The sequence below is a fragment of the Colius striatus genome, chromosome 4 (assembly GCF_028858725.1).
Source record: "Colius striatus isolate bColStr4 chromosome 4, bColStr4.1.hap1, whole genome shotgun sequence".
In the NCBI taxonomy this organism is placed as follows: Eukaryota; Metazoa; Chordata; class Aves; order Coliiformes; family Coliidae; genus Colius; species Colius striatus.
Genome location: NC_084762.1, coordinates 74358031 through 74384408, shown reverse-complemented (window position 1 = coordinate 74384408; position 26378 = coordinate 74358031). Strand labels below are relative to the sequence as shown.

Here is a 26378-nt window from a genome sequence, read left to right as displayed (position 1 = left end):
AAGATGGAGCACAGCCAATTTTACGGATTCCTCTGAGAACATAGCTGCTAGGCAATGGGTAATCTCTGCCATCCACAGCTAAAATGTGGTTAATTTGGTTCACTTCTTATTTTCTCCACAAAGCTTCATCACTTGGATAGGTTTTTCTCTTATCTTCACAGGAACTATGAAGACTTGTTCCCACAGACATAAGGGCAACCCAGACACAAGGACAGTCCGGCTGCCAGTGTCCTTTCTCACAGCATTGAAGCCTAGCAGACTGCATGCCCAGAGACATGACCGGAGGGATGCTTTCAATTGCTCTAGCTAAGAAGCAAGGTGTCCAGATGTTTGACTCAGTTAACTCTGGGTACACGCTGGGGAGGATTTAAACAAAAAACTAAGCACATTTCCTGAGACAAATGTATATACTCTAGGAAGCAGAAGATGCTTAGATTGCTCTCTTGAAATTCAGCAAGCTGAATGCTGCCTCACAGGCCAGACTTAATAAAATATTAAGGATCCTATCTGTAGTTGAACCCTTAAGTTGAAATCCATAAGAATCTAACAGTTTAAATTCTCTGTTGCCTCTGGGCCTGTGTTTTTACTGTGTGTTTGGTTCTCACCTTCAATTCCTGACAGAGCAAATGTTGTGGAAGTAATCCCTGAGAAAAGGAGGCAGCAGCAATCCTTGTCACCTCAATGTTCCTCCATCTGCAAGGGGGGTGGTTTTATTGAGGATCACAAATATTTGGATTAAAAGTGAGCTATAAAACTGTAATATATTTACTGGACACTGCCTAGATAGAAAAAAAATGAGTTAAATGGTATTTATACTGGATTTGTTTCTAAAATGCAATTAATAAAATCCAGTAAGATGAAGTTTTAAGGCATTTGCTGTTTGTTCCATTTAAACTCTCAATCCATGTTTATTTTAATCTTTCTTGTATCTTACTATGCCAGCTAATACAGCAAGAAAGAATCAGGAAAATATCTATGATCTGATGAATGTCTGTGATGGTGTATTGTGCTGATGCAGTTCAGCTGGAGCCCTGTTTCTCTCTGAAACAATTTTGGAAAAGATCAAGTAAGGAAAATTCTCCAGACTATCCTGACAATTAGCCTCAGTTCTTTTCTGGCAAAAGCATCCCTAGAGATGAGTGAGCATGCAATCTCATCACGCATTCTTTTTCTAGACTCTGTTGAAAATGCCTCAGCTTAATGCCAAATCTGTATGAAGATCATTTGTATTTATCTCAGGAAAAAATAAAAAATGAAATGATGTTAAGTACATAGATTGGAATAAAATGAGTTAGGTATGCCACAATATTTTTCAAAGGTGATTTCATATCAGAGAATTACAGATGGAAGTGATTTCATTGTTGTAAATTAGTATCTAATAAAATACTATTTACTGTATGAATGGAAAATAGCACTGTAATGGCTTTTCATAACTTTCTGTATTAAACATGGATGGAGCAAAACTACTACCATGCCTCTGTGTCTCACTTCTAGTCACAAGGCATGCACAGAGGTAATTGTTGGCATAGAATGAATATTTAAGTTTTGGGAGAGGAATCCATGAACTCCAAAGAATTTTTAAAATAAACAAAAGGCTGCTGATCAGTTTGAAGTTTCAGTACTAAGAGAGATCACATTTAAAATCAATAGAAGAAACAACTCATCTAATATTCAGATAGTAGAGAGCTGGAAATTTATTGCTATTATGCAATGAATAGCAAAATGGTGATTATGGGTGTTTGCCTCACTGCTTATGACTGCTAGGAATTAGATCACAGTTTATGGCACTCAGCAGTTGAATTAGTTTTTCCCCATATGTATGACTGCTGTTCTGAACGTTGTCTGGATAGAATCATAGACTGGTAGGGGTTGGAAGGGACCTTTAGAGATCATCTAGTCCAACCCTCCTGCAGAAGCAGGTTCACCTAGATCAGGTCATATAGGAACACGTCCAGGAGGGTCTTGAAGACCTCCGAGGAAGGAGACTGCACAACCCCTCTGGGCAGCCTTTTTTTCAATATATATTCTAACAGAGAGAATATGTAAAAAAGCCCAACCACTAGTTTAATTATAATGCATAATTTTTTTCTGTGTTTTACTTTCATCTACCTATTCAAATCTATAGATAAAAAGCTTACCACAAAGTTTAGTCTGGAAGGCAGAGGTCAAGGTTTCAATCTGACTGAAATTAGCAACCAGAAACACATGCTCTTCGTGTGGTTCACTCCCAATGGACTTCAGTGTGTTCATATCTACTCTTCCCACTCCAATGGCAAAAATGAGGATTCCCGAGTTACGTGCTTTAGCGGCTATCTCTGCCACTGGATCCTGAGGCCTTCCATCTGTCACGATCATGATAATTCGGGGCACATTTTGTTTCAGAGGTCGAGCTCCTTCCGACTCTGAAAAAGCGATGTTCACTGCATACTGAAGAGCCAGTCCAGTCATGGTGCCAGTTGAGAGGTGCATCATCCTCTTCACTGCTCTTTCGATATCTTGCTTTCTTCTGAAGGTTTTCAGTGAGAACTCGTGTTTGACTGTGCTGCCATACTGAATCAGACCCACACGGGTGGCCTCTGGACTGATGTCCAGAAACTGCAAAATGGTTAAAATGAACTCCTTAACTTTTTCAAAGTCATAAGGACGGACGCTGCGAGAGCTATCAATGATGAAGACAAGGTCCAGACGTTTGTCGTCGCAAGTACTTTCTGGAAGGTAAAATGCAAACAAAAGTATTTTACAAGAATTTCAAAATGCAAATCAGTTCAGGTTGACCTGATGCTTGTTTTGTACAAATAAACATCCTAACAAGTGCTGTGAAAATACAGGAAAAAAGAGGAGATGCCAGAACTAAGGCTACTGAGGCAACATATATTTGGCCCCTAGCAAGTAACAAAAGCTGCCTGTGACATGATAAGCATTTGTGTGTGTAAGATCCATGCCCAGAATGGTTAATGGTAGTGGAATGGGGAGATACTTTTACCATACTCTGCTTTGCTATTGTTGTTGAGATTTTGACATCATACCCCACAAAGGGTGGAAACTCCCTCTGAATTACGTAGTTACTATTCGAGTGGGCTGCACTGTGGTGCTTTTTGAAGTAGAATCTGAGAATTCAGAAATCTAACACTCTGATAAGGCAGAGTGGTATTAGTCCCTCATTATGAACAGGGAAAACAGCATACACTGGCATTCAGGTCAAAAGTATCTGTTAATTGCAATGACCAATATGAGACATGAGGTGATGATTTTTCACGGAACTTGGCAGTAAGTACCACTTCACATCTACAAAATACAGCTCTCAGTGATGAGCTCTCTGCAGCTGTGAGTGCTCAGCACTTCTGCAAATCAAGCCCCATGATTTCAAATACATAATTAATGGCCATCTGGGAAAAGTTTCACCTGTTGGACTACCTCAGCATCACACAGAAATTCTGTGACTGTACCAGAGTGAAAATCCTGTTGTCTAAAACAGACACTCAACTTGGCCAAAAGACCACTCATTCACTGCCTGAAATCTTCTATTTCAACCATCAACAGTCCTCTTTTCCATGAGTCATTGAAGAAGAAATACCACAGAGCATGTCTATATCTGACAGTTGCACAGATGGGCAGGCCAAGATAACACGGAAAACAGCAGAAGTGCAGTTCTGGGCATGCTATTAGCTTTCTGGGATCCTGGGTGCATCCTCTGGCTTCTGCTCAGCATAGACATATGCATGAGGTGCATGACGAGAATGGATAAGGATGACCATTCACAGAAAGCCACCACACAGCAGGCTTAAGGCAAGCAGGGGGAGGTGAGCCACAAGCCTTGCCACAGAAGGCAGCATATGGCAAAGGATTAAAAGGACTTTAAAGGGCTTAATGAAACACTGGTGAATAGAATTTAGTTGAGGTTTAATGTTTACATTAAGGACCACTCTGGATTAGGAAATTCCCAAGCCACAAAAGCATGGCAGTTGTGGGAATACCTGCAGGTAGTATTGTCTTGTCCTTAAACTTCTTCATATGCATTCACTTTTGACTGCTGTCAGAGACAGGACACTGGGTTAGATGGATCTATGGCTTCAACCTGTGCGTCAGCTCATGTTCTTAAATTCCTGTGGCTGTGAATAAACCCATAAGGTAGCTAGTATACCATTTGTCTGCCTGGCTTAAAAGCCTAAAAAGTGGCAAGAATGATTATCAAACTGCAGCGGCATCCTCATGTTATTAAGCCGAGATATCCCATATCAGTATTTTCCCTTATTGCCCAAACCAATTCAATTCCCAGTGTGCTGTGATCCGTCTTCTGCACTGAATAAGGCAAATGCTCGGTGGAAAAATAGTATGTGACTGTATAATTAAAGGTCATGTCATACTGCACTAGTACAAGTGGGCCAATCAAAGACTCAATTGGAAAAGCATCTGTCTGTACACAAGCCTTTACATGAGTTTACTTGTTACTGTTGATGAATGATAACCATACTTCTGCTAACTCAATGAGTGAGAGAGATGCCTGTTTTCCCTTGCTGTCTCAGAGGCCTCTTTCACAGATGACCAAGAACATTTGTGGGCATAGAATAAAAATGCTCTTTGATGGCAATAAAAAGGACTGATTGGATTTATTCATGTGTAGTCTACAGTATGGCTTTATTCGTAAGCAGAGGAATATGCTTATTCTTTCAAAATCAGAGGATGTTGAATGCAAGCCAAATTGAGCAGAAACAAAATTCCAGTTTTCACAGGATACAGATATCCTGACATATTAAATATTTTCCACCTTATTATCTTAGTGGCATATCTAATTATTTATTATTTTAACTTACATAACATGAAATAATCCAGCACAGCAGGAATACAAAGATGGTGATAAGTTATGACTTGTGGGAGCAGAGCAAGGGGCAAGACAGATAATTACTGAAAAAAAAGGCTAAGAATATGTGTGTGCATGTGAGGGTAAGGACAGAGAAGGGTAAAATGACTGCTATTTTATTTCCATTAAAACAAGCCAAAACCAGAGCCATGGTGTTGAAACCTCTTAATCTGAACACAAAGATTTGGATCCCAGTCTGAAGAGACTCAGTTAGGTATTTAGAAGTCTGGCATCAATCTTGGTGGGAAAAAAGCTGGATGGCATTAGTGAATAATACTACCAGAAACACAGCCCATTAAGCTAAATTACTTAAGTCTGAATGTAATACAATATAATCCGAAACTACTTTCACTAGCAAAATTCTATCTATTGAAATATCAAATGTTTCCAAATTTTAAAGTATTTAAATCCTTTGTCTTCTGACTTGGTGGGAATTTTTAATAATCTTGTAATTATTATTAGCTGAGATGGGGGTCAATGAAAAATAAAATGTAACTCTTTTAATACACAAAAGGCCTGCTGGGTGGTATTTTGAGGAGTGGCACCCAGTAATGACTAACAGATCTGAACACTCATTTCCCCTCAGATAAACTTTCAGTGATACCCTTTTATCAGTCTTATGCTTTCATACATGCCCTGTAAACTATCACAGAAACACAGAATCTTAAGGGTTGGAAGGGACCTCAAGAGATCACCCAGTACAACCCCCCTGCCAGAGCAGGACCACCTAGAGTAGGTCACACAGGAACTTGTCCAGGTGGGTTTTGGGTGTTCCCAGAGAAGGAGACTCAACAACCCATCTGGGCAGCCTGTTTCTTCCTCTTGCCACTTCTGATTTTAAACAGGGAACTTTCTCACAACTTTTGAAAATATCCTTGTACCCAAAAGTAATTCCTTTCCACTCTTCTCATGTAAAGTGATATATTTATCACTTTGTAAGCTCAGAGTATTTAGTAGTACAGAAGCAGGCTGTTTTACACTGCCAGTCTCGGTGCCAGAGAGCAGTCTAAAATACAGGCTAAGCTCAGAGGTCAACTGGCTGGCATCCACACTATTAAACTCACCTTCTTGCTAAAACAGAGTGGCTGCATGCAAGCTGCCTACTGGGAGTAACCACTGTCCCCCTGTAGTCTCTGAACCACACATCAGGGATTGCTTGGGCAGTGCTAACCACTGCAGGCCAGAGACAGCTCCAGTAATTTAACAGAAACAATAATGGTGGAGTTCCAATGCCCAAGAATGTCCCCTGGTACTGTTTAAGTTCCTCAGACAGTTTCATTTTGGGATATTAAAACAGAACACATTCAAAGGACACAAGTTTTAAACGGTGATTTTTCCAAAGTTTTTGCAAGCCAGCTCCCTTGAAAAGGGTGTTTAAAAATGCATTATTTATTTTCTATTGTTGTCCTACTGAATATTACTTATTTGGTTATATAGGTCTCTATTCCAACACATGAGAAAGAAAAAACGTTCAAGAGGGTTTTTAGTGTATGCAAAGCAAAAGGAGGTTAGCTCAATTTGGTAAATACTACAGCAAACTTAACATATTCAAAAGTAATTTATTGCAAATGAATATTAGTTCCATGAAGACATTTGCTACAGACTAATACAATTTAAGCAAAAAGAAAGGGTGAGATCAGTTAAGAAAAAAAGAGAAATCATAGAAAAAATATTGTCCAAGCAGGGAATGCATTGATGGCAATTTTAAACCTCAATATATTGTATTTTTTTAGCTCACCTCACAGTAATGTATATACAAAACTATTTACATGCCCTGCAACACTGCCTGCAATAATACCCAATTTTTTTTTAGATTTTATCTTTGAGTAATAGAAGTCTTCACTGAGAATTAAAGAGGAGAAAACTATTCTCCCAGGTAGCACATAATTCTTCCTAAGTTTCTCTTCTTTCTTTGTCATGTTATGATTTCATTTTTCATCTAGCCTTCAATCTTCTTTGCCTCTCTACTTTACAATTTCTTTTTATAAATCTCAGTATAACTCCTAACAAAATTGTTTCAAAATATATGAACTTGCTAAGTGTAAAATATTTGTTCTTGATGTTCAGAATTCTGGTTCTCCCTAGCAAAACCTTCAGCTAGAAAGATTGGGTTTGACAGGTTCTCAGATTGCTTAGCTCTAAGACTTCTTAGTGCACCTAAAAGGTTTAATCATCTTGCCACACAATCATACAAGAGAAGAATACTCAAATTTGCACTTAATTCATAAATATACCAAGAGCAAAATGCTCAGATGGGAAGAAAGACATATCAATGTATTACCTACATACAGCTTCTAGGAATCCGCAGTAGCTTCATTTGCAAAGATTAAGCATGAAGTTCATAGCAGTCCATGTGACATTGTTCCTCTTTGGAAAACACATTTTGTGGTTGTTGCCAAGAGTAAATAAAGAATAACAGTAATTCCAAGTGCTTCTTGGCTCTAGTGAGACATTTTGTCCAAGTTAAAATGAGAAAAGAAGGAGTGGAAGTTAATTAAAAGAAGGGCAAAAGACCATATAGTGCATTTCAGATATAATCATACCTAGTTCTTGAAGTAAATGCTAGAAACTGCTCAGTATTCCTTTCCTTGGCCATGCATTTGTGCTGCACTTGGTTCTGCCAGTGACTCCACCTCTTGCCAGCTTTGTGACAGCCCCTAGGTCCGACACCTGGCCCTGTACTCCATGGCCCTATCCTTGCTCTCAGCCTTTCCCCAAACTCACACGCCTCTGGCCCTAACCCAAAGATTCATTATGAGTTTGGCAGCTCACCCATTCCTCCTTACAAATCTCTTCATCTGGGAGCACTAAATGCAACATAGCCTCCAGATATTTCTTTAGTTTTTTAAGTTCCAAAATTTCTGTACAGCAGGAGACTCTTGTCCAAAGATTTCCATTTCCTTCTACATGCAAATGCTTCATTATTAGTCACTTCAGGAGGGTCCATAACCTTGTTCTCATTTCACCTCACTATTTCTATACCTTGCCTACTTTCATGTCCAAAATAACAATGTCATTATTAACATAAAGTCTGCTTGATTTCAGAGTCCCCAAAACTGACTCCTAGTATTTGTCCATTTCTCTACTGAGACTGGTGCTGTCTCTGGCATAAAGCCAAGTATGGTGTAGGAATACTCTCAAGTTTCTTAGCTCTTTTTGCATATTTCATCTATTCTGAGATGGAAACTGTTGGGTTTCCTAATGGAAGTCAAAACTGCTTTCACAGTCAGGAGGACTAGGGGGCAGGTTGCTTTCCCTTTCAGGCAGTGGAACATCTGGACAAGGACAAGGCATCCTGATATCTCCATGCCAGACCTGGCAGCATCAATACCTCCTCCTGACACAAACCCCTCAGTGAAGCTCATATCTGTGAGAGAGGAGGAATTAATTTTCTGAGCCATGATAGAGAAACACAGTTCATGCTGCTTTGAATTCAGTTCCCACAGAGAGCCCATAGGCATATGACTCTGTTTGTGACTCTGTCTTGTCCTGCACATATCTCTAAACAACAAATCACAACCAACACACAAAAAAGGTGACTGTATGGGAGAATGTATTTTTTTTTCCTGGAAGATCTGACACTCTTATCTAGCTTGTAGCTCACCTGGGTGATGTTGGAAGGAATAAAGTAAATAACTTTTAGCAGCAGCATAGAAGATTCGGTGAAAAAAAGGACCTTAACAAGTTTGCGTTATTCTGCTTTCAGGACATTAAGCTCATGATTTAAAATCTCCCATCCATTCTTTATTTTTTCTTTAAAGTTACCCATGTCTTTGTTCACAGGGAAAGCTGTTAGCAACCTCAACATTACTCATTGATCAGCTGACCCGAAACCACATTTTTCTATGCATTGGTATCCAACTAAGTGTTAGACTTTTTTCCAGAATAGTTTTAAAAACACCAACATGTCACAGTGCTGTGTATCATTATCCCTTGTCCCCCCAGATATGTAGGACATCATGCCTGCTAGCAAACTATTAGTTCTACCACTTCAGCAGCACATAAATATATAAATGACTCTTCTAGCTTCCAAAGCAATTTAAAAGCATATTGTCTTCATTCACAATAGTGTCTTGATTACACACCTACAAAATTAAATATTCCTCAAGTCATGCAAAAGCTCTTTCAAGGATTTTCAAGTTAATTTTGCACAAACGTGTTTTTTTCACTGTTAAGCTAAAGTAGTCACAAGAAACACAAAATCATCACACTTTTGAACACTTAATATTCATTCTTTTGGCCCGGTCTTCCTTCAAGACAAAATACACTGAGAAGGTTTTGAGTTCTTTGAGAATATACAAGTAAAAAACAGTTTGTAATTTTACTCAGCGAGTTATTGTCAAGGCAAACTGTTTTACAAACAGAAATGGTATTTCACAGTAATTTGTGGGGGTTGTAACAAACAATTTCAGAAATTCAAAGAGCATTTGCACTCTTTTTTTTTGAAGCAGCAGATATTCTTCCCTCCTTGTGGAAAACTTAAAAATTGCTTTAAAAAACCCCAAAACAAGGAAAAAGGACAAAAGGGGGGAGAGGAGGGCAAGAAAAATAATAATTTTTTTAAAAAAAAGAACAAAACACATAGAAAGGAGAGGAAAGAGGAATGAGGTTAAAGAAAAAGATTTGTTAAAGGAAATACAAGCACATTAAAGAAATACAAGAAAAATTCCTGAGCTGCTAGAACTAGAATTATAGCCCACGTAACATTAAGAACTGAACTGCCCTTTAAGTGGCTTAAAAGTGAATGCTGTTTTATTATGACTTGAAAATTAATAACAAATACGAAATACACCAGTTGGCAAGCATAAAGTTATGTGGTTGAAAATTGCCAACAGACCAAAATCCAAACTTGGTGATCTCCACGATAACTGTCTGCAGATGAGCATACTCAGAACACGACACAAATGCCCATTCTCTCCTGGTCCTAACTAGCCCTCATGGCTCAGTAGTTGGGCCTGCTAAAGGGATGACAGCTTTTGAAGGGAACTGGCCAGGCATTGATACAATTGCTCTTCAGATCTCACCTCAGACTCCAGGACTCCTGTTAGGGCTGCGGAGGCACAGCCTCAGCACAAGCCGGACTACCAAGCTTCAGAGACACAGAGAGATGGTGTCCAAACCATCTCTCAAACCATCAAACAAAACTCAGAAACCTGAAAGAACGGGGTGGTCTGAGCCAGTGTAAGCTTCCCGCTACTGTTTTAGATCCCAGCCAGGTAGATAGTGGACAACAGCTATTGCAGGGGAGAGGCTGACATAAAGACCCCAGGAGACCTCTCAGCTATTGAGACAACTGCTATTGGGAAGCAAAGCACATTTTGCTAATACTGCCTTGAGACACAACGACTCTTAGGATGTACATACATACCTCAGAAGGATTCTTGGATCTTCAAGGTCCCTTCCAACCCAAACCATTCAACATTTCTACAGTTTCACAGACTGTAAAATGCATTGTTCCCTCTCTTTCCAAATATAACACATCTCTATTTATACAGAAATTTTGTTTTGATTAGAGAAAGTCTAAATTGATGCATATTTGATTATCTCATATCCTTACAAAAGTTTGGTTAGGATTTTGCTTGTATTTTAACTAAATAAATGATAATTTAAAAGATGTTATTTGTATTCTCTTTCTACCTTTATTTACTGCCTGGAATAGTTTGGATCTCCACAAACACCAACCATATCAGCAAAGTACACCAAACATATGATGTAGTTATCATGACACAATTCTGACTTCAAATACAATGCAGACTTCAGTTACAATGAGTCTACCTAGCATGACTGAGGACAAAAAAACTTGGCAGATTTGCATTTACATGAAGAAATAACACATATACACGCTGAGGCTGTGACTGGGTTGCTTACAGCAGTTATCCCATGTTGGTTCAGTTGTCTACATTAGCAGAATTTAGAGATCTCTGGCCAGCTCTTAGTGTACAAATGTACAATGAATTCAACTCAAATTAAACAGAAGTCTTATCTGCACTACACAGAAGCATCATGGACAAGACTCAATTTTATCACATATTTTACCTTCTGATTTGTGACAAAATTTTAACCCAGAATGGTTAATTTGATAATATTCATGAGCCCTAAAGTTAAACCCTCAGCAGTTTAAGAACTAGGCTGGATATAAGAACGTTTGGAATAATTTTAGCTGACTGTAGTGAGTGATCCATAAATTTAGTGAGCACTCTGCATACTTCGTATTGGTTCCCTTGATATTATTAGTGGAATTATACATATACAACTGAGAGATAAATCATTGCATATTTTGTTGCAAAATATAATTCAACACAGACAGGGACTTTTGCATTTAGCAACAGCTTCTACTGAACAGGAGCCAAGTACATTTCCTTCTTGGCCTCCTCTCCCATCTCCATTTCAATTTTGTGCGGTATCAGTTAATATCTTGTAATTTCTTTCTTCTGGTATCATGTAACATTTAAAGGAATGCCCCTTCAATTAGCTTTTCCCCTCACATAAACATTTTCAAAAGCAGATGTGTGTTTCATATTCCTGAGGAATAAGGGAATGTTATTGCTTAGAATATTATTCTACTGCTGATCCAATTATTCCCATGCATTCACTTGGATCTCTCCAAAGAAATACTCTCATGTGACGTGAAAAACAAGCCCAGTTTACAAGGACAGAGTTCAGCAAGAAAATAAACCCAACACAAAAACCTGTGTTTTTTCCACAATCTTAAAATTTTGCTTTTCTTTTTTTTTATAGTAAAATAATAAGATTCAGTAGGACCAAAGTCCCAAATCCACTCTGCCAAAAAAACCCACACAACAACAAACACCAATAAGACTCCACCTTGCAAGGACTGGGCACATGCTGCTTCTGAGCATGGATGCTGCTAAAAGGTGCTGGACATCTGATTGTGGCCTTGAAATCACAATATGGAAATCACCACTCTGGACAACTGCCACAGCTCTTCATCAGTCTGTTTAGGTGCAGAAGTCCATTTCACTTACATCTGAAGGGAATTAGCTAATGTAACAGACGTCATTTTATCTTTACAACCATGCAGCCAAGTATATTTCCATTACTGCTTTTCTTTAGTATCCAAAATGCAATGCTAATCTGGCAAAATGTGCTTGCAGTGATCTCTGTGTAATCTAACAAAGCAGCTGTGCTCAGCAGGGGTGATGGTTTTGTCAGAGAGCTAAGTAAAACCTCTTTGAAGCTCTGATAAAGCCTTTAAAAATCTATACCAAAGGATTAATTTCCTTTAAGAAATCAGGATAAGGCCAAAAATCCAATATTCAAGATCAAATTACTGATGAAAGGAAAGTGAAGGCAAAATTTAGTACACATGTCACATAACAGGAGAGGTGACCACCCTCTGCTATAAGAAACACAAATGGACTATCCTATTTCTTTCTTTTATTTCACAAGATCTTGCAGGACCATGGAAATGGTCCTTTAAAAACATAAATACACCTACGTTAAAACAATATTTTCCAGACATCTGATGCAAATTCTGTTATTATGAATGTATTTTCTCTCTCTGAAGCAACTACATAAGTTCTACAACTAATAACTGCAATGAAGATCTAATAAAATGTTAACAGATTCAATTAAATCAACAAGTACAACTGGAATCATTTTAACTGACTGTAGTGGTTCATAAATGCAGTGAGCACTCTGTACTTCATAATGATGAGTTTTAAATATCTGGAAATTTGATTCACTATTTTTAAAAAGGAAAAACCTGCAAATTAGTTTGGCTTTCAAGGGCCACATAAAAAGAGTTTTGAACACTGCATGTCCAATCAATCCTTGCACAAAAGAAACCATTGCATAAAATAATAACTTTAAACTACAGTAAGTGATGAAAAAAGACTGTCAAATTAGAACAGTGCACGTTGAGGTGTAGCAGAAAGACTGGGGATAAGAGAAACACAGAAAAGACATAGCTTTTATTTTGAAACCTTCATTAAAATGTATAGGTTATTTGGCCTCACAACACAATTCGGGTATCTATTAAGTATTAGTATACAGCTGCCAAAAAATTACAGTACTTTAATCTCTAAGTGGACAATCCCATAGGACTTTTCATCCAATCCATTTTGCTTATTTATGTTGTCAGTTTCCTGGAGCAAGGACTTTTACTTCTGTACATGGACCCTACTAGTATTTTGCCAGTAAATAGTTTATCACAGCAGCACACTTCTGTTAAAAAAAAAAATGGTAAAATGAAAAAAAAAAAAAGAAATTATTTTAACACTAATATTTACATGGCATAATCCTTTTAGTGTGAAAAACAGAGATCTCCACCCAAAGAAAACCCCAAAACCAACCTGAACTTTATTACTTTTCTAGGTTAACTGTTTGTTCTATATTGCTCACTTTTGCCTGCCAACCAAGTCTTTCTACAAAAGCAGCAATTGGCATTGACACTACTATTTATAATATGCAGATTATATACAGTGGGATGGCTTCTAATTCCTGTTAAATTGCTGCAACTCTGGAGTGACTGTATTAAGTCAATAGACTTGATGTCACTGCGATCACAGTTTGGCCCTGTTCTCTTTCACATCATTTAAGGAACAGTACAGCTTTCCAGCAGAGTGGCATGCATTTTACACATTCTGTTCTTTAGAGAGGCACGTTTCAACCTGGTCACTGTTTATATGCCCTGCTGAATCTAAAGCAGGTGACCTAATTTATTGTAACATAATGCAAGGCCCAAGAATTTGACTCCAAACTGCCACGTACTTTTATAAGTTGCATCAGAGAATGTCTCAAGTTTCTTGCATCATTTAATGTCTTGAAAAGGTTCTTTCAGCCAGCACTGCCAGAATTGATGGCATCCTGTATATAACAAACTGAACAGGGATCCAGAATTTTCCAAATGCAGGGGCCATAAACTGCTTTGCTTTTGAAAGACAAAAGAAATAATGTAACCTATACATTTTGATTTATATCGAGTCCTAATTATTTTATTTTCCACTATCTAAAAGAAGAGGCTATAAAAGCAATTAAAAAATGAAGAGAAAAAAGGCAAACTGAGAAACGTGACACCTTTTAGCTTCTCCTAGTAATACCTTGCCATTGTGTTCATTTTCTAGAGACAGGTAGGTTATTTCACAAAATAATAAGCTCATTTAGAGTATTTGCTGGGGATATTAAAATATTAAATAGGGGCTGCTGTTTAATCACATTTTAGAATTAAGGATTTTAGAAAGTTTGAGAGTTTGAGGGACGTGTGAATGTGGGAATTTCTCTTTACTGTTCCACATTCATAGTTTTGACACACTAGATGCCCAGAGCTGTGGTTTTCAGCTCTCAGTTGCAGAACCTGAAGTGTCTCAAGATTGCATCTACTAGTTTTGAGAAAGATAAATAAGAATAGGAATTTTACTCCTAACTGGGCTTAAATTTCATCTACAGGAATTGAAAGTCAATGGGTTTAAGTTAACAAAGGACAGACTGTGAATAGTACTTTATGGAATTTAATATATTTAAATATATTTTTTTTGGAAAAGAGTTTCACTGATAAAACTTAGCACAACCTTCTCTGTCAACCCTTCTCCCATGTTCTGGCTTTGTATCCTCTCTTTTCCCAATACATTTTCTGCAGGACATTTCACATTCCTCACATTCACTTAGGTTAGGAGACTTTTATGGGGAGGCAGGGCACTTCACATCTACCAGTGGCTGGACAGATATAATTGATTACACCTACTATTGACATGTACCATGAATCCCTAATGACAGGCTGTGTCCAAAGCCCCATCCATGGAGAGCAGCTCTGCAGAGAGAGACATGGGAGTCATGGCTGACAACAAACTACACATGGACCAGCAATGTGACCTCATGGCCAAGAAGGCCAATGGCATCCTGGGATGCATCAAGAAGAGTGTGGTCAGCAGGTCAAAGGAGGTTCTGCTCCCCCTCTACTCTGCCCTGATGAGATCTCATCTGTAATACGGTGTCCAGTTCTGGGCTCCTCAGCTCAAGAGGGACAGAGAACTTCTGGAGAGAGTCCAGTGCAGGGCCACCAAGATGATCAGGGGACTGGAACATCTTTCATATGAGGAAAGGCTGCGGGAACTGAGGCTGTTCAGTCTGGAGAAGAGGAGACTGAGGGGAGATCTTATTAACACTTACAAATATCTAAATGGTGGGTGTCAGGAGGTTGGGACATCCCTTTTTTCTATTGTATCTAGCAACAGGTCAAAGGGTAATGGGATGAAGCTGGAACACAAAAAGTTCCACTTAAATATATGAAAAAACTATTTCACTGTTCAGGTGACGGAGCCCTGGCACAGGCTGCCCAGAGGGATTGAGGAATCTCCTTCCTTGGAGGTCTTCAAGACCCACCTGGACATGTTCCTATGTGACCTGATCTAGGTGAACCTGCTTCTGCAGGGGGGTTGGACCAGATCTCTAAAGGTCCCTTCCAACTCCTACTATTCTATGATTCTATGATCCACGCTACGTTTTCATAATCTGACAATTACTTTAAAGGATTAACAAAAGAAAATTTTTATAAGCCATGAACTGTTAGTAGATGAAAAATTTGACCAGTAAACTTCTTGATGACACAGAGGCAATGATTAACAAGAGAGATGAACTTTAAGTTTTACAATCTCATGGCCACAAACTAAAACTGTTAAATCCTGTCCTCAGATTTTTAGCAATAAAGGGAAAATGAGCTAATCATTAGAAATAAGATTAATGTGACAAGGTTAAAAAGTTAACATCAAGCAATGTAATGGCAAACCTCGTTTCAATAGCTACTGACTTCTGCACAACCATCATTATGCACAACACATACATACAGACAGCTAACACTTGCTGTCATGGTAAAAGGCAGCTTTGACAGAAACTCCATGGACTAATATGTATTTTCTCCAAACAGTGAAAACAGGTTTTTTTTCCAAGAGAGCAATCCTGTAGCAAATATTTAATTCATACTACTTACATAAAGTAAATAGAGTATTCCAAAAGTAAACATCTCCCTTCAACAGCTGCTAATTGTCAATAAACTTTCTCATATTCCTGCTTAGAAATGGCAATCTCCTTTTTATTATAAACTAACTCAGACAAGGTTTGGCCAGCTGCTCATACCTTCAATCATTTGCATTTTAAATGGCCTTTGGTGGTCATGTTTGAGGTTTTTACTTACCTAGTAGAGATTGTGAATTAACATCCCTTCTTCGGAAGAAGCGTCCTCCAGGGAGATCTTTTGCTGTGACGGAGACAGTGGAAAGCAGAGTATGTCCAAACAGCAGAAAGAAGTATGCAATCATTTTTGTCATCTTCAAGAAACAGAGGGGCATTCAAGAATGGGAAGCTGCAATAAAGGAGAGGAGAGATGAGCTCTTTGATTAGACGAAAAGATAGACTGTAACCACATCAGCCACCAGCTGCATTGCTTCCCTCTCATCATATACAGGCATCCAGATACACTGGCATGGAATAATATCCACACCTTCAAAAGAGATCTACATAGTAATGTTGCAATTAGCAGACCCTACATAGTGTTTATAGGTTTTGTTAGTTGGAGTTCATAGTTAACATTTAAAATGTATAGACTTTTACAATAATTCATGATAATCAAGTACCTTTCAAGCAAGGAAAGGAACTTGGTTTCAGTCAGCCTGTCAGCATAAACAGGTTTCAGTAGAACACAAAGACACTTTCATTTTCCTACTGAGCACTCTATTGCATTGTTTTAGAAGTCCAATGGTTCTTGCAGTCTGATGGATACTTGCTTCATAAAATCTTGGAAAACTAAAACAAGAGAAAGGAATATATTCCAGAAACAGCAGCTATAAATGTGAACTGGCTCATGGTTCCTTTTCAGAAGACTGTCCGTGGTTTCTAGCATGAAGATAACAGTGCAGGATGAATCTTGTCTACTCAAGGAGATCTCTGAAGACTGGCAGTGAGTATGCCACAGGTTATGGTGAAGTTTTGTCATATGGAAGAACAAACTGACAAGAAAAATTTGTGATATCTGGTCACAATTTTGAATTCACCAGGCTCCCAATTGCCCTCAAGCAACTTCAGAAACATGAAAAACGAAAGTTTGTTTGTTGTGACTTTAAGTCTTTCAATGTTGTTACAAAAATGTTTATATAGCACGCAAATATCATATGATTAGCTGACCATACAAACCAAAATGCCCATGTAATCATTCAAGAGCTGTCACTGAATTCTGAAACATATTAAAGCAGTAAATTTTCCATTTTGCATGATTTTAGCAGTCCTTTTGAAAAGTAAGGTTAAGGGTACTAAAGAAACAGCAGCATTGAAAAGCGACACCCAGTTTTCTAGGGATCTTTTAATTCAAGCTTAACATAACTTCTATTGTTCAATAGTATTCAGTTTTGATTTATAAACCAGATCTCCTTAGATCTTAATATCTTTCCCAGGTTGTCATGACCAGAAAATAAGCCTACTTACAGTTCCACTAAAAAAGATCCAATTCTCATTTTAAAAAAGTAATTCTATTATCAAACTCGAACTCTCACTGCAGTGTTTTAAAATATAGTTTCAAAAGAAAGCAATACTTAACAGAGGAGAGCTTTAGTTGCTTCATTTTACAATTTATCATATATAAGATAATCTAAAACAGAAATTAAAGTGCAATTGTACCCATCTGCACTGAGAAAAAAGAAACCCAAGTTCCCAAAGCCAAAGGCTGTGTAAGTGATAACAAATGCCACTGAACCAAGCCCGTTGCCACCCTTTCATCCACACTAAAAGCTTCTGTGCTGCTTTCCTGAGGTGATGACAGTTTGGTCTTGTGTGCTTTGCTCTTGTTCCAGATACATATTTATGTCCACTGCTGCTTCCATTTTTACATGACCAGTTTATATTGTGGTTGCACAGCTTTGCTGCTTACAGTCCTCCCATGGTTCTTTGTTTATTTTCTGGGTTTTCTGCAAGGTTCCCTGTCTTCACTGGATAGTGTTTATTGCACCACATTTGGTATTTAACACCTCATTTTCCCAGCAGGCTAAGCCAGGCTGCTGGACAGCCCTTTGTAGCTTCACACTGCTGCCTCAATCTTGTTCTACCACCTAAGAACACATTCCCAAAGCACCAAACTTACAAACACATATTTTCATGGCTACCTGGAAAATACGTTTCAAGCATTTCAATTCCAACTGTTGCCACAGGAGTATTCAGCATATACCCTTAGGAACTAAATCCTCTAGGGAGACCTGTCTTGGGTATGACAAAAAATTCCAAACACCTCAAAAAGCAAAGTACCAAGAGGAGGTGTGGCAATCCATTCCTCTACCCAGGGACAGAGGAAGAAGAGAGTCCTAAACTGGGCTTTCGCAGCAACCTTTGAGCAGTCAGTGCAACACACTGCTGTGCTGGACACATGAAGAATCTTCTAACAGAAAATAGGCAACTGCTGCTCACACAGCTACAATCTGGTGGGGCTGGTATATGCCCCTGGTGGTATATGCCCCTGTCCTGAAGAAGTTTGGTATAAAGGAGGAGATTCTCCTACAAGATGGCAAGTAAACAGATGGTTTCTGTTGCTTCCTACCTGTCTGCTGGTCAAGAGCTAAATATTTCCATAGTCTGTACTTATCAATTTCACCTGTGTTTGCTGACCCATATAGCCATGCAACAGAGTATTTTTTTCTGATGTGCTGTTATGGATTTTCAGTTTTCATGAAGAATACTGGAAAATTAAATTTGGACTTCATCTTTAAAATCCCTTTGTCCTTTGTTGGACGGCACTTAAGCAACGTAAGTCTGTTTCTGCCCCTTCAAATATCTTTACATGGATGTCTCCTCATAAGAGCTTGATGGCTGTTTTGGACAGAGACATTGCTGAATATTCAGTGTCAGTGGTGATAAATCAGAAACCTCCACTGCATAGTGCATATGACTAAGATTTGGCCCCTTCACTGTGGTAACTCCTAAATAATGTCAAGGGAGAAGAGATGCTCTGTGACTTATGCTGAAGTAAGCATCCTTCCGTCTCTTAAACCATCTAAGATAAATTTCTTTCAAACAGAATGGGAAAAGCCTTTCACTGGCCTGGAAGGCTGTATTTTTTCATTCAGGTACCTTAAAAACACTTGTCTTTACTGGGCAGATCATGCTGAAAAAAAAAGAAATTGGAAAACGAGAGTAGTCATATTCAGTCAATGCTTCCTGCTCCTCTGAGTGGTCTCTCTCCTCACCCTGCAGCACAAGTTCACTTCCAAGGTTATATTAGAACCATGAATTCCACATCCCCCTCCACCTTCTCCAGCTGCCACCAGAACTGGTACAATGCACAGGAGTGGAAATTCTCAGCAGTTACCTGGAACATCAATACCTTTAGCAACTTCAGATAAAATCCCCTGTCTTAAATTCTATGATAATTTCTAATCATTGATAGGAAGGAAAGGGAAGACAGCACTTATTACCACTGGTGAGTCTGCCTTCAGTTTTCCTTCTTTGAGAGTTAAAAGAGACAGTCATTTACATGCATAAACTGTCAGCAGATTTAAATTCAGTGTTTTTAACTTATAAAGTTTTAAGTTATAAAGAGCATAAGTGCATAAAAGGGAAAACACTCTTTCAGCACTCCTTATCATCTACCCATGGGAAACTGTGATCAAATCAAAAGCTTTTACTGAAGTTAAAGGAACTGCAGGAGATCTATATGTCAATAAAATCAGCCTGTGTCCCCAAGTTAGCAAGCTCAGTGAGTTACTTGGAAAAAAAAAAAAAAACAGTGAGTTCTTATTACATGAAAGCCACAAAATGTCTCATTCTCAATTCCATCATCTCAGAAATGAAAATAAAAATAAGGACAGCAAGCACTGTAAAGCTCTGTTAACTATCAGTTACATGTTCCAAGGTACTTCATTATCCACAAGCCAACACATGCATTACAAGTCCATTACTCATTAAAATCACTGTTTGTGGCATGGGTACATACAGTATTAATAATTTCCTCCATCTTTCTAGACCAATTGTCAATATAGACATTCTCCAGTTCTGAAAAATAGCTATAAAGCCCCACAGATTCCAACGTCATTGGATATTTGTCCCTAGCTATGCCACTGTCCTGTGGGACCAGCTAGCCACAATCAGAAGGACATCTAACACATCACCAAAAAGCATTATCTCACCTTCATCCTTACAAAGGAACACTCTGCTGTCACTCTGTTCCATCAAATGATGTACTGGATTTTCTGCAGCTCTTTGCTGTACAAAGAGAGCTTCACTAGACTCAGCAGCACAAGAGAGGCAGAACTCCCCTAAATCATGATTGTCAACTGCATCTCCCCAATATTCTTAAATCACAAAGAACAAACCAGGTCACAGGTGCTCTAAGTTTGTAAATTCCTCATCTGCTCCTCAACCCTGATGGCAGGCACATGAACTTATCCACCACTGCAAGTCCTGCAAAGCAGCAGAGCAGTACTCCCTTGTTAATACACTCTTTAGATCCTTTTAAGAGGATAACTTTGCCCATTCATGCTGTCAGTAGTATCAGATGAATCTGAGAAACTCATTATCTAAAAGTCAATTAGTGCTTCAAGTGTATTCTGGGACAGAAAACCTAAAAGCCAACAGCTTTCATGAAAGCACTGCAAGACATCACAATAACAAAACCATTGACTTGCAAACACTGGTCTTTTATCAATCAAAATTAGTGAGTATCCAGACAGTAGGAATAACCCAAATGTGCAGTGGGTTTAGAACCAGAAGTTGTGTACTCCAGCACAAGAAGACAGGGACAAGTTCTTTACATGGGTTCATGAAAGTCTACGTCCTGACAAGAAGTTTTACAACCACACACGGTTGGTTTGCATCTGCAGAAGGGCAGGATCCTACAGAAGGGCAGGATCCTAGCAAGTGATGGTAATCTGCCTGTTCTAGATAATCCTGTATAGTGATAGGGACAGGACAACAGTCACAGATTCACACAGTTTTCCAGCTTTGTTTCCTATGCTTCCATATGATCCTCCATGTCCAGCACGTATCCCTGCCTTGGCAGCTAAAAGGATATTCCACTGCTCCCTGTACTGAGAGATCCCTCAGCCTCGTGTAGCAACTGGGCTACAGCTGAAGGAAACTCCATCAGTAACTCATTGTCTTGACACTGCTACAAATACCCACAGCTGAGCTGTATCCTGGATTAATAAAATCAAATGTGACAGTGGACTAAATAAACTTCAGATTTCAAAACAGAAAAGCAAAGAGCCCAAATGCATTATAAAGCAGTTCCTAGAAAGGAGGTGAATGACATTTGTTAGTCAGCCAAATATTCCCACAAACCCAACACTGTACATGAGGACCCATAAGCAGAGTGTAGCTGAAAGGGCTATGGGATACAGTGGGCAACTGCATTCTGATTACTTCATGTTGAAACCCTCAGAAGAGTATTGGGGATGGGGGAAAAACAGCTTGCCTGTCCAAGAACAGAGGTCAGATAGCCTGGATGAGTACACACACCAAAAGATCAGCATTCAATTTTATTGTGAGGCATAAGTATTATGGCAGGACTCTTACACAATGGACTGTTACCTAAAGGGCTTAGGGGGTATGTAGTACATGTGTAATTTAGTTTTCTACAATTCTAATAAAATAAAGAACATTAAGGGATCTATTAGTTATTTTTAGTAATTCATCTAAATCACATATATCATTCTTGATATCTTTGTTGTAATAACTACTAAATCAGATTCATAGAATAACTTAGGTCAGAAAAGATCTCTGAAGGTCATTAGGTTTGATCTCTGCTCAGAGCTGAAGCTGATGACTATTTCAGTAATTTCAGAAACTCACCATATAAAAGCTAACAGTGATGCTGTAGAACAGTATGCCCATAGTACAGTTTACTCTGCATAGTTTCCAGTGGTCAAACAGCAAGATTTAGCAGTGGGAATTCTTGTTTTATGACAGCATCAGTCTCCATGTTATGATTTTCTTCACTTGCCACTTGGACAACAGATCTTTTCATTATCTTGTTCTTTTGGGGAAGACCTCTTTGCATTTTGTGGTTCCAAATCTCATCTAGACAGCCACAAAGTTCCCAGAAGAGTAGCATGGAAATAGTGAGAAACTTCACTTTTACCATGAAGAGTAGGTATTCTTATGAAAGCATATATTATGTGACATATAATACATATGTGGGCTGCTTAGTTTTGTCTCTGTGAAATACAGTCCCAAACCGTAACAAGCTGTTAATTGCAAGCAGAAAGGCTTTTTTTCTTTTTTTAAAAAAGGAAAAGAGTAGCTTTGAAACTGACTTGCAAACCCACACTGATCCCAGTACCAGCAACAGTGTAAAACAGCAATTTGGGGATTAAACTCACTCCACTCTGAATACTCCTTGCTCATGTTGAAATAATCTAACGAGTACAGTATATAAAAGGAGCTTGTTCAGGATGTCCAGATTACAATTAAATCGCAGTGGTTATGTTTTACCCTCCCATGGAGACCGCTTGTAAGTCATAGGAGAGCATTTAGATCTGATGAGCCCCTCCCTCGTTTGCCTGGAATGACTAAAACATCTTTTACTCTTACAGCTGGGTCTCAGGGTCCCAGTTCATAAGCACTAGAGTGTGCGTTGCTTTGTGAGAAATCCCAGTGAGGTCAATGGAAAGACTCATGTAAAGTAATTAGGTGTGAACACTGAATGCAAGATCAAGGATCTTAGCTGCAGCCTTGTGTAACTGAGTGCTAAGTTTTCTAAAGATACAAAATAAATCTAATCTCATGAATATAACTATAATCAATGGTACACACTACATGAGGAAAAGTTTAAAAAATCCAGTGCTTAAAACTGACACATCTCTAAGAAAAGTGTATAATGAACACATTATTTTGAAGATTTTGTAGGATTTTACAGAAAAGCTATATGTGTATTTTATAAAGCTCCTGATTTAAGAGGAACTTAAGATGGGATTCAGATGTTAATTCCTTCTGAAGTAGTCAGCTGCCTGATGGTGCACTGCTATGATATGTAACACAGCATGCCACCTTTCAGATCACAGTCACGATCACTCACTCCTTGAATGGTGGCCCCGAGAAAAACCCTAAGCATTTACACAGTATTACATAAATCGGTAGGTTGCATTCCTCCCTCTCAGTCAACAGTAACCCACGGTTAATGACAGTGGCCAGTCTGACATGGAATGAACTGTATTCTGAAGTGGGAATACGTGGTCATTAAAGATGCCACAACAGTTTTTATAAGATTAAAGAGGTTGGGTTCCTAGGGTAAGTATATTACATGCAGCAAACTGCCCCCTGACTCCTGCTATCCCCAGGAAGCCCGGGCAGCTCCCACGCTGCATGTCAGAGGTGATGGTTCCAATGCAGAGCTACCTGCAGGGTTGTACCTGCTACACGGGAATAAGCCGCATCTTGTCCTGCTGGAAGGTGGTAACGTCACCTGCAGGCTACTCACTAAGAAGTATTTCTAGGTGAACTTTGGCTCCAATTCTGTACTTTCCTTACACCACATACAGTGTTAAACGAGTTCCCGAAGCATTCAGAAGTAAAAGGGTGTACGGAGAGTTTTGCTCAGTCCCATTCGATCCAAACGAAAGGGAAACATTTCTGCTGAAACACGAGCAGCAAACCACCCCGGCACGGCCCACCAAGCATCTAACCCAGCCCCGGACTCCTCCACGGCCCCACGCCTCGGCCTCCCGCTCCCCGCCCGGCCCCTGCTGCCCACGCTGCAGCCCTCGCCGCCCGCGGGGCCCTTCCTGGCCGCCCCCTCAACCCGGAGGGGCCCCCGGGGCACCGCCGCCGTGGGGCAGGACGGTCCCTCCGCGGAGCCGCGGCCCCGGCGCGGGAGCGCCCGCAGGCTGCGTCGTGCCTCGCAGCTGTTAGCAACACCGAGCCCTGGCGGGCGGCGCGGCGCGGCGCGGGAGGCAGCGGCGCTGCGGGTACCCGCAGGCGGGGCGGCGCGGGCGCGCCTGGCGGGCGGGAGAGGCGGAGCGGGGCAGGGGCAGCGCAGGGCAGGGCAGGGCAGGGCGTGCGGCGGCGCCGGGCTTACCTGAGGGGCTGCGAGGCTGCTCCCTTCGGCGGCGGGCAGCGCCAGCGGCCGGTAGCGAGCGCCTCCTTCCCCCTCGGCGCGGCCCCGGACGGCGCTCCCCGTCCCGCCCCCTCGGGAGCGCCGTGAGCTAAGGGGAGCTGCCGCCTCCCGCCAGCCCCGTCACCGAGCTGCCGTAACCGGGGAAGGAAAGGCGGGGTCCCGCTAGAGGAGACACCGACCTCCCTGCCCAGGGCTCCGGAGCCGGCTCTTCCCCGCGCGGCCCCGGGGGTAGCCTCGGGTGGCCGCGCCCATCGCTCCTCAGCCGCCTCCGCCGCCAGGGACGCGGACCCGCTGCTTCGCGTCTGTCCCGTGAGGGACACGGCAGTCGCCCGGCTCCATTCCGCCTGCCCCGTGTATGGGGTGCGGTCCCGCTCCCTCCCGCCTGTCCCGTGAGGGAACGGCAGTCGCTCGTCTCCCTTTCACTTGCCGCGGGTATGGGATGCGGTCCCGCTCCTTCTTGCCTGTCCCGCCTGAGCACCGTCCTTCTGCCCCCTCCCGCCTGCTATGAGGGAAGAAACGGGATCGACGGCCCTGACGGGACGGTCGGTCCCACGCCTTGCCCCAAGACGGACGCGGGACTCGTTGCCTGCCGTCAGCAGCGTCGGGGCTGCCGGCCCCGCTCCTTTCCGCCTCTCCGGGTTCCCGGCTGCAGTGGCCCCATCTCGGCCCCTCCGCCCCGGACCGTCGCGCACCTCTGCCGCACCGCCGGTTATTCCCTGCCAGCCCCGGCACTGCTCTGCGAGGGGGAGGCGACGGCAGCTCCTGCAGCCCCGACGAAGAGTGCGTGCTCCGGCCGTTGGGACTTGCCCCGCAGGAGAGCACCGTCGGGACTCCGGGGCTAGAGGATAGTGGAGCGGTTTTGGTCCGGCGGCTCAGCGCCGGGGCAGCGGCATCCTTCCTGCTCAGCGCCGTGCTCCCCGGGCCGAACCCGCGCTCCCGTCCAGGAAAGCCGACCAAGGGAAACGTCGGGGAATGGAAATCCTATTCCCCGCGCGAAGGACCTCCGGGCCAAAGCAAACAGTCCCTGGTGAATCACGCGGGTGTCTGCCACCGCGGCGAGGCTGTGGGAGCCTCCGTTGGGGAAAATGCTGAGGGAGGTGTGATATAAATGGGTCAAGTAGAAGGGACCGTCATTTCTTAGTTGTCAATGGTGACACTGCAGTCAGTAGTCCAAGTAGAAAAAGTAGAGTGTGGAGTTTATAGCAACATTTATGGTTTTATTATGTATGAAGAAGGAAAAAAAAAAAAAAGATGTCTTGCTTTGTTTCAAAGCAATTGCAGTTTCTGTTTCCTGGGAAAAAAGGGAAAAAAACCCAACTGTGAAAGCTGTTACAAATGGTAGAGGTGAGCCAGGGTCACTATCACATCCAACAGGAAAGAGATAAAATCATCCAACCATGCCAATTTCGGTGTGTCAGGTGCCAGTGGGTTCTGAGAGAGGAGATACATACCTCCAGAGCTGCTGGGGTAGTGAGCAAACTTGAGAAATCAGCAGAGCTATTTTGGGTAAGTTTTGTAAGGCATAATTGTCTCTGAGATGGATGTACAAAATCTAATCCCTAAGAAGTGGAAAGCAAATCTCTAGGAGAGAAAATGTTGGGGTGAGGAGATGATGTAAGCACCCAGAGGCCTGACTTGACAGCTTCCTCTCCAACTTGTGCTTAAACCCCAACACTGGCTCTTCCCAGAGGCCATGCAGCCCACTGCTGTTGGCAGGTGGAAATTAGCTGGAGATTGGAGAAAGGGGTATGATGGCAGTGAGTCAACATGGTAAGGAATCTATTTGTTTCTTAAGAGACAGCTTAGAAGATGGGCAGATTTTTATTTGACTTTATTAATTAACATTACTATTTATTTAATACCACACTAGAAGTTCTGTATATTCCCCACATTACAGAGTCTCACTGTCTCTTTGCCACTTGCCCTTCTTCAAAAGTGCATCCTACACTCTCATAGTGTGACTTCTTTTTGATTTGGGAGAGGCATTGTTGAGTTTATCAACACTTGGAAGGATGGGTAGAGGAAAGTCAGAAGATATTAAGTTAGAAAAAGCTAGATGCGTCTATTATGCCATGCTTTGATCTGCAGGCAATTATTAAGCTTCTTGAAGATTACTAACTGGATACAAGAGGCTTTCTGAGTCTCCTCTTTCATTTCCTGGCTTCTCTTGGTGCCTGGAAAGACATTTCTCAGCCTGGAAGCAACTCCCAGTGATGTAGACTGCTTTCAAATTAACATAGGCAACCACATACTGTGAAAATCACATTTCAGAAAGTATGTTCCTTCTTAAAAGCAGGTGCTTTAGTAAAATAGTAGTGAACTGGTTTTCCTTCTGCTGCCAGAGGACTGTCTCAGACCTTCCTGGTAGTTAGACACTTCCTACTGATTTCCAGCCTAAATGTATTTATGTCCATTTTATACTTGTTTTCTAGTACCAACGTTGTCTTTCCACATAAACAGCTCTTTTTCTTCCAC

At 41.0% G+C, this 26378-nt stretch overlaps 1 protein-coding gene across 2 annotated transcripts in view; it reads right to left on the bottom strand.

Moving 5' to 3' along the window:
• Window positions 1-23935, bottom strand: part of MATN2 (matrilin 2) — a 67853-nt gene extending 43918 nt beyond the window's left edge. Inside the window, exons 1-3 of one of the 2 annotated variants that reach the window (XM_061994684.1) lie at window positions 23865-23935; window positions 16008-16175; window positions 2139-2708 (exon numbers count right to left, since the gene is read on the bottom strand). In XM_061994684.1, the coding sequence (XP_061850668.1) occupies window positions 2139-2708; window positions 16008-16161 (724 nt within the window). In that variant the 5' untranslated portion in view covers window positions 16162-16175; window positions 23865-23935. Of the gene's footprint in view, window positions 1-2138; window positions 2709-16007; window positions 16176-23864 lie in introns of those variants that run through there. The other variant, XM_061994686.1, reaches the window with a different exon arrangement.
• Between the last annotated feature and the right edge of the window lie 2443 nt (window positions 23936-26378).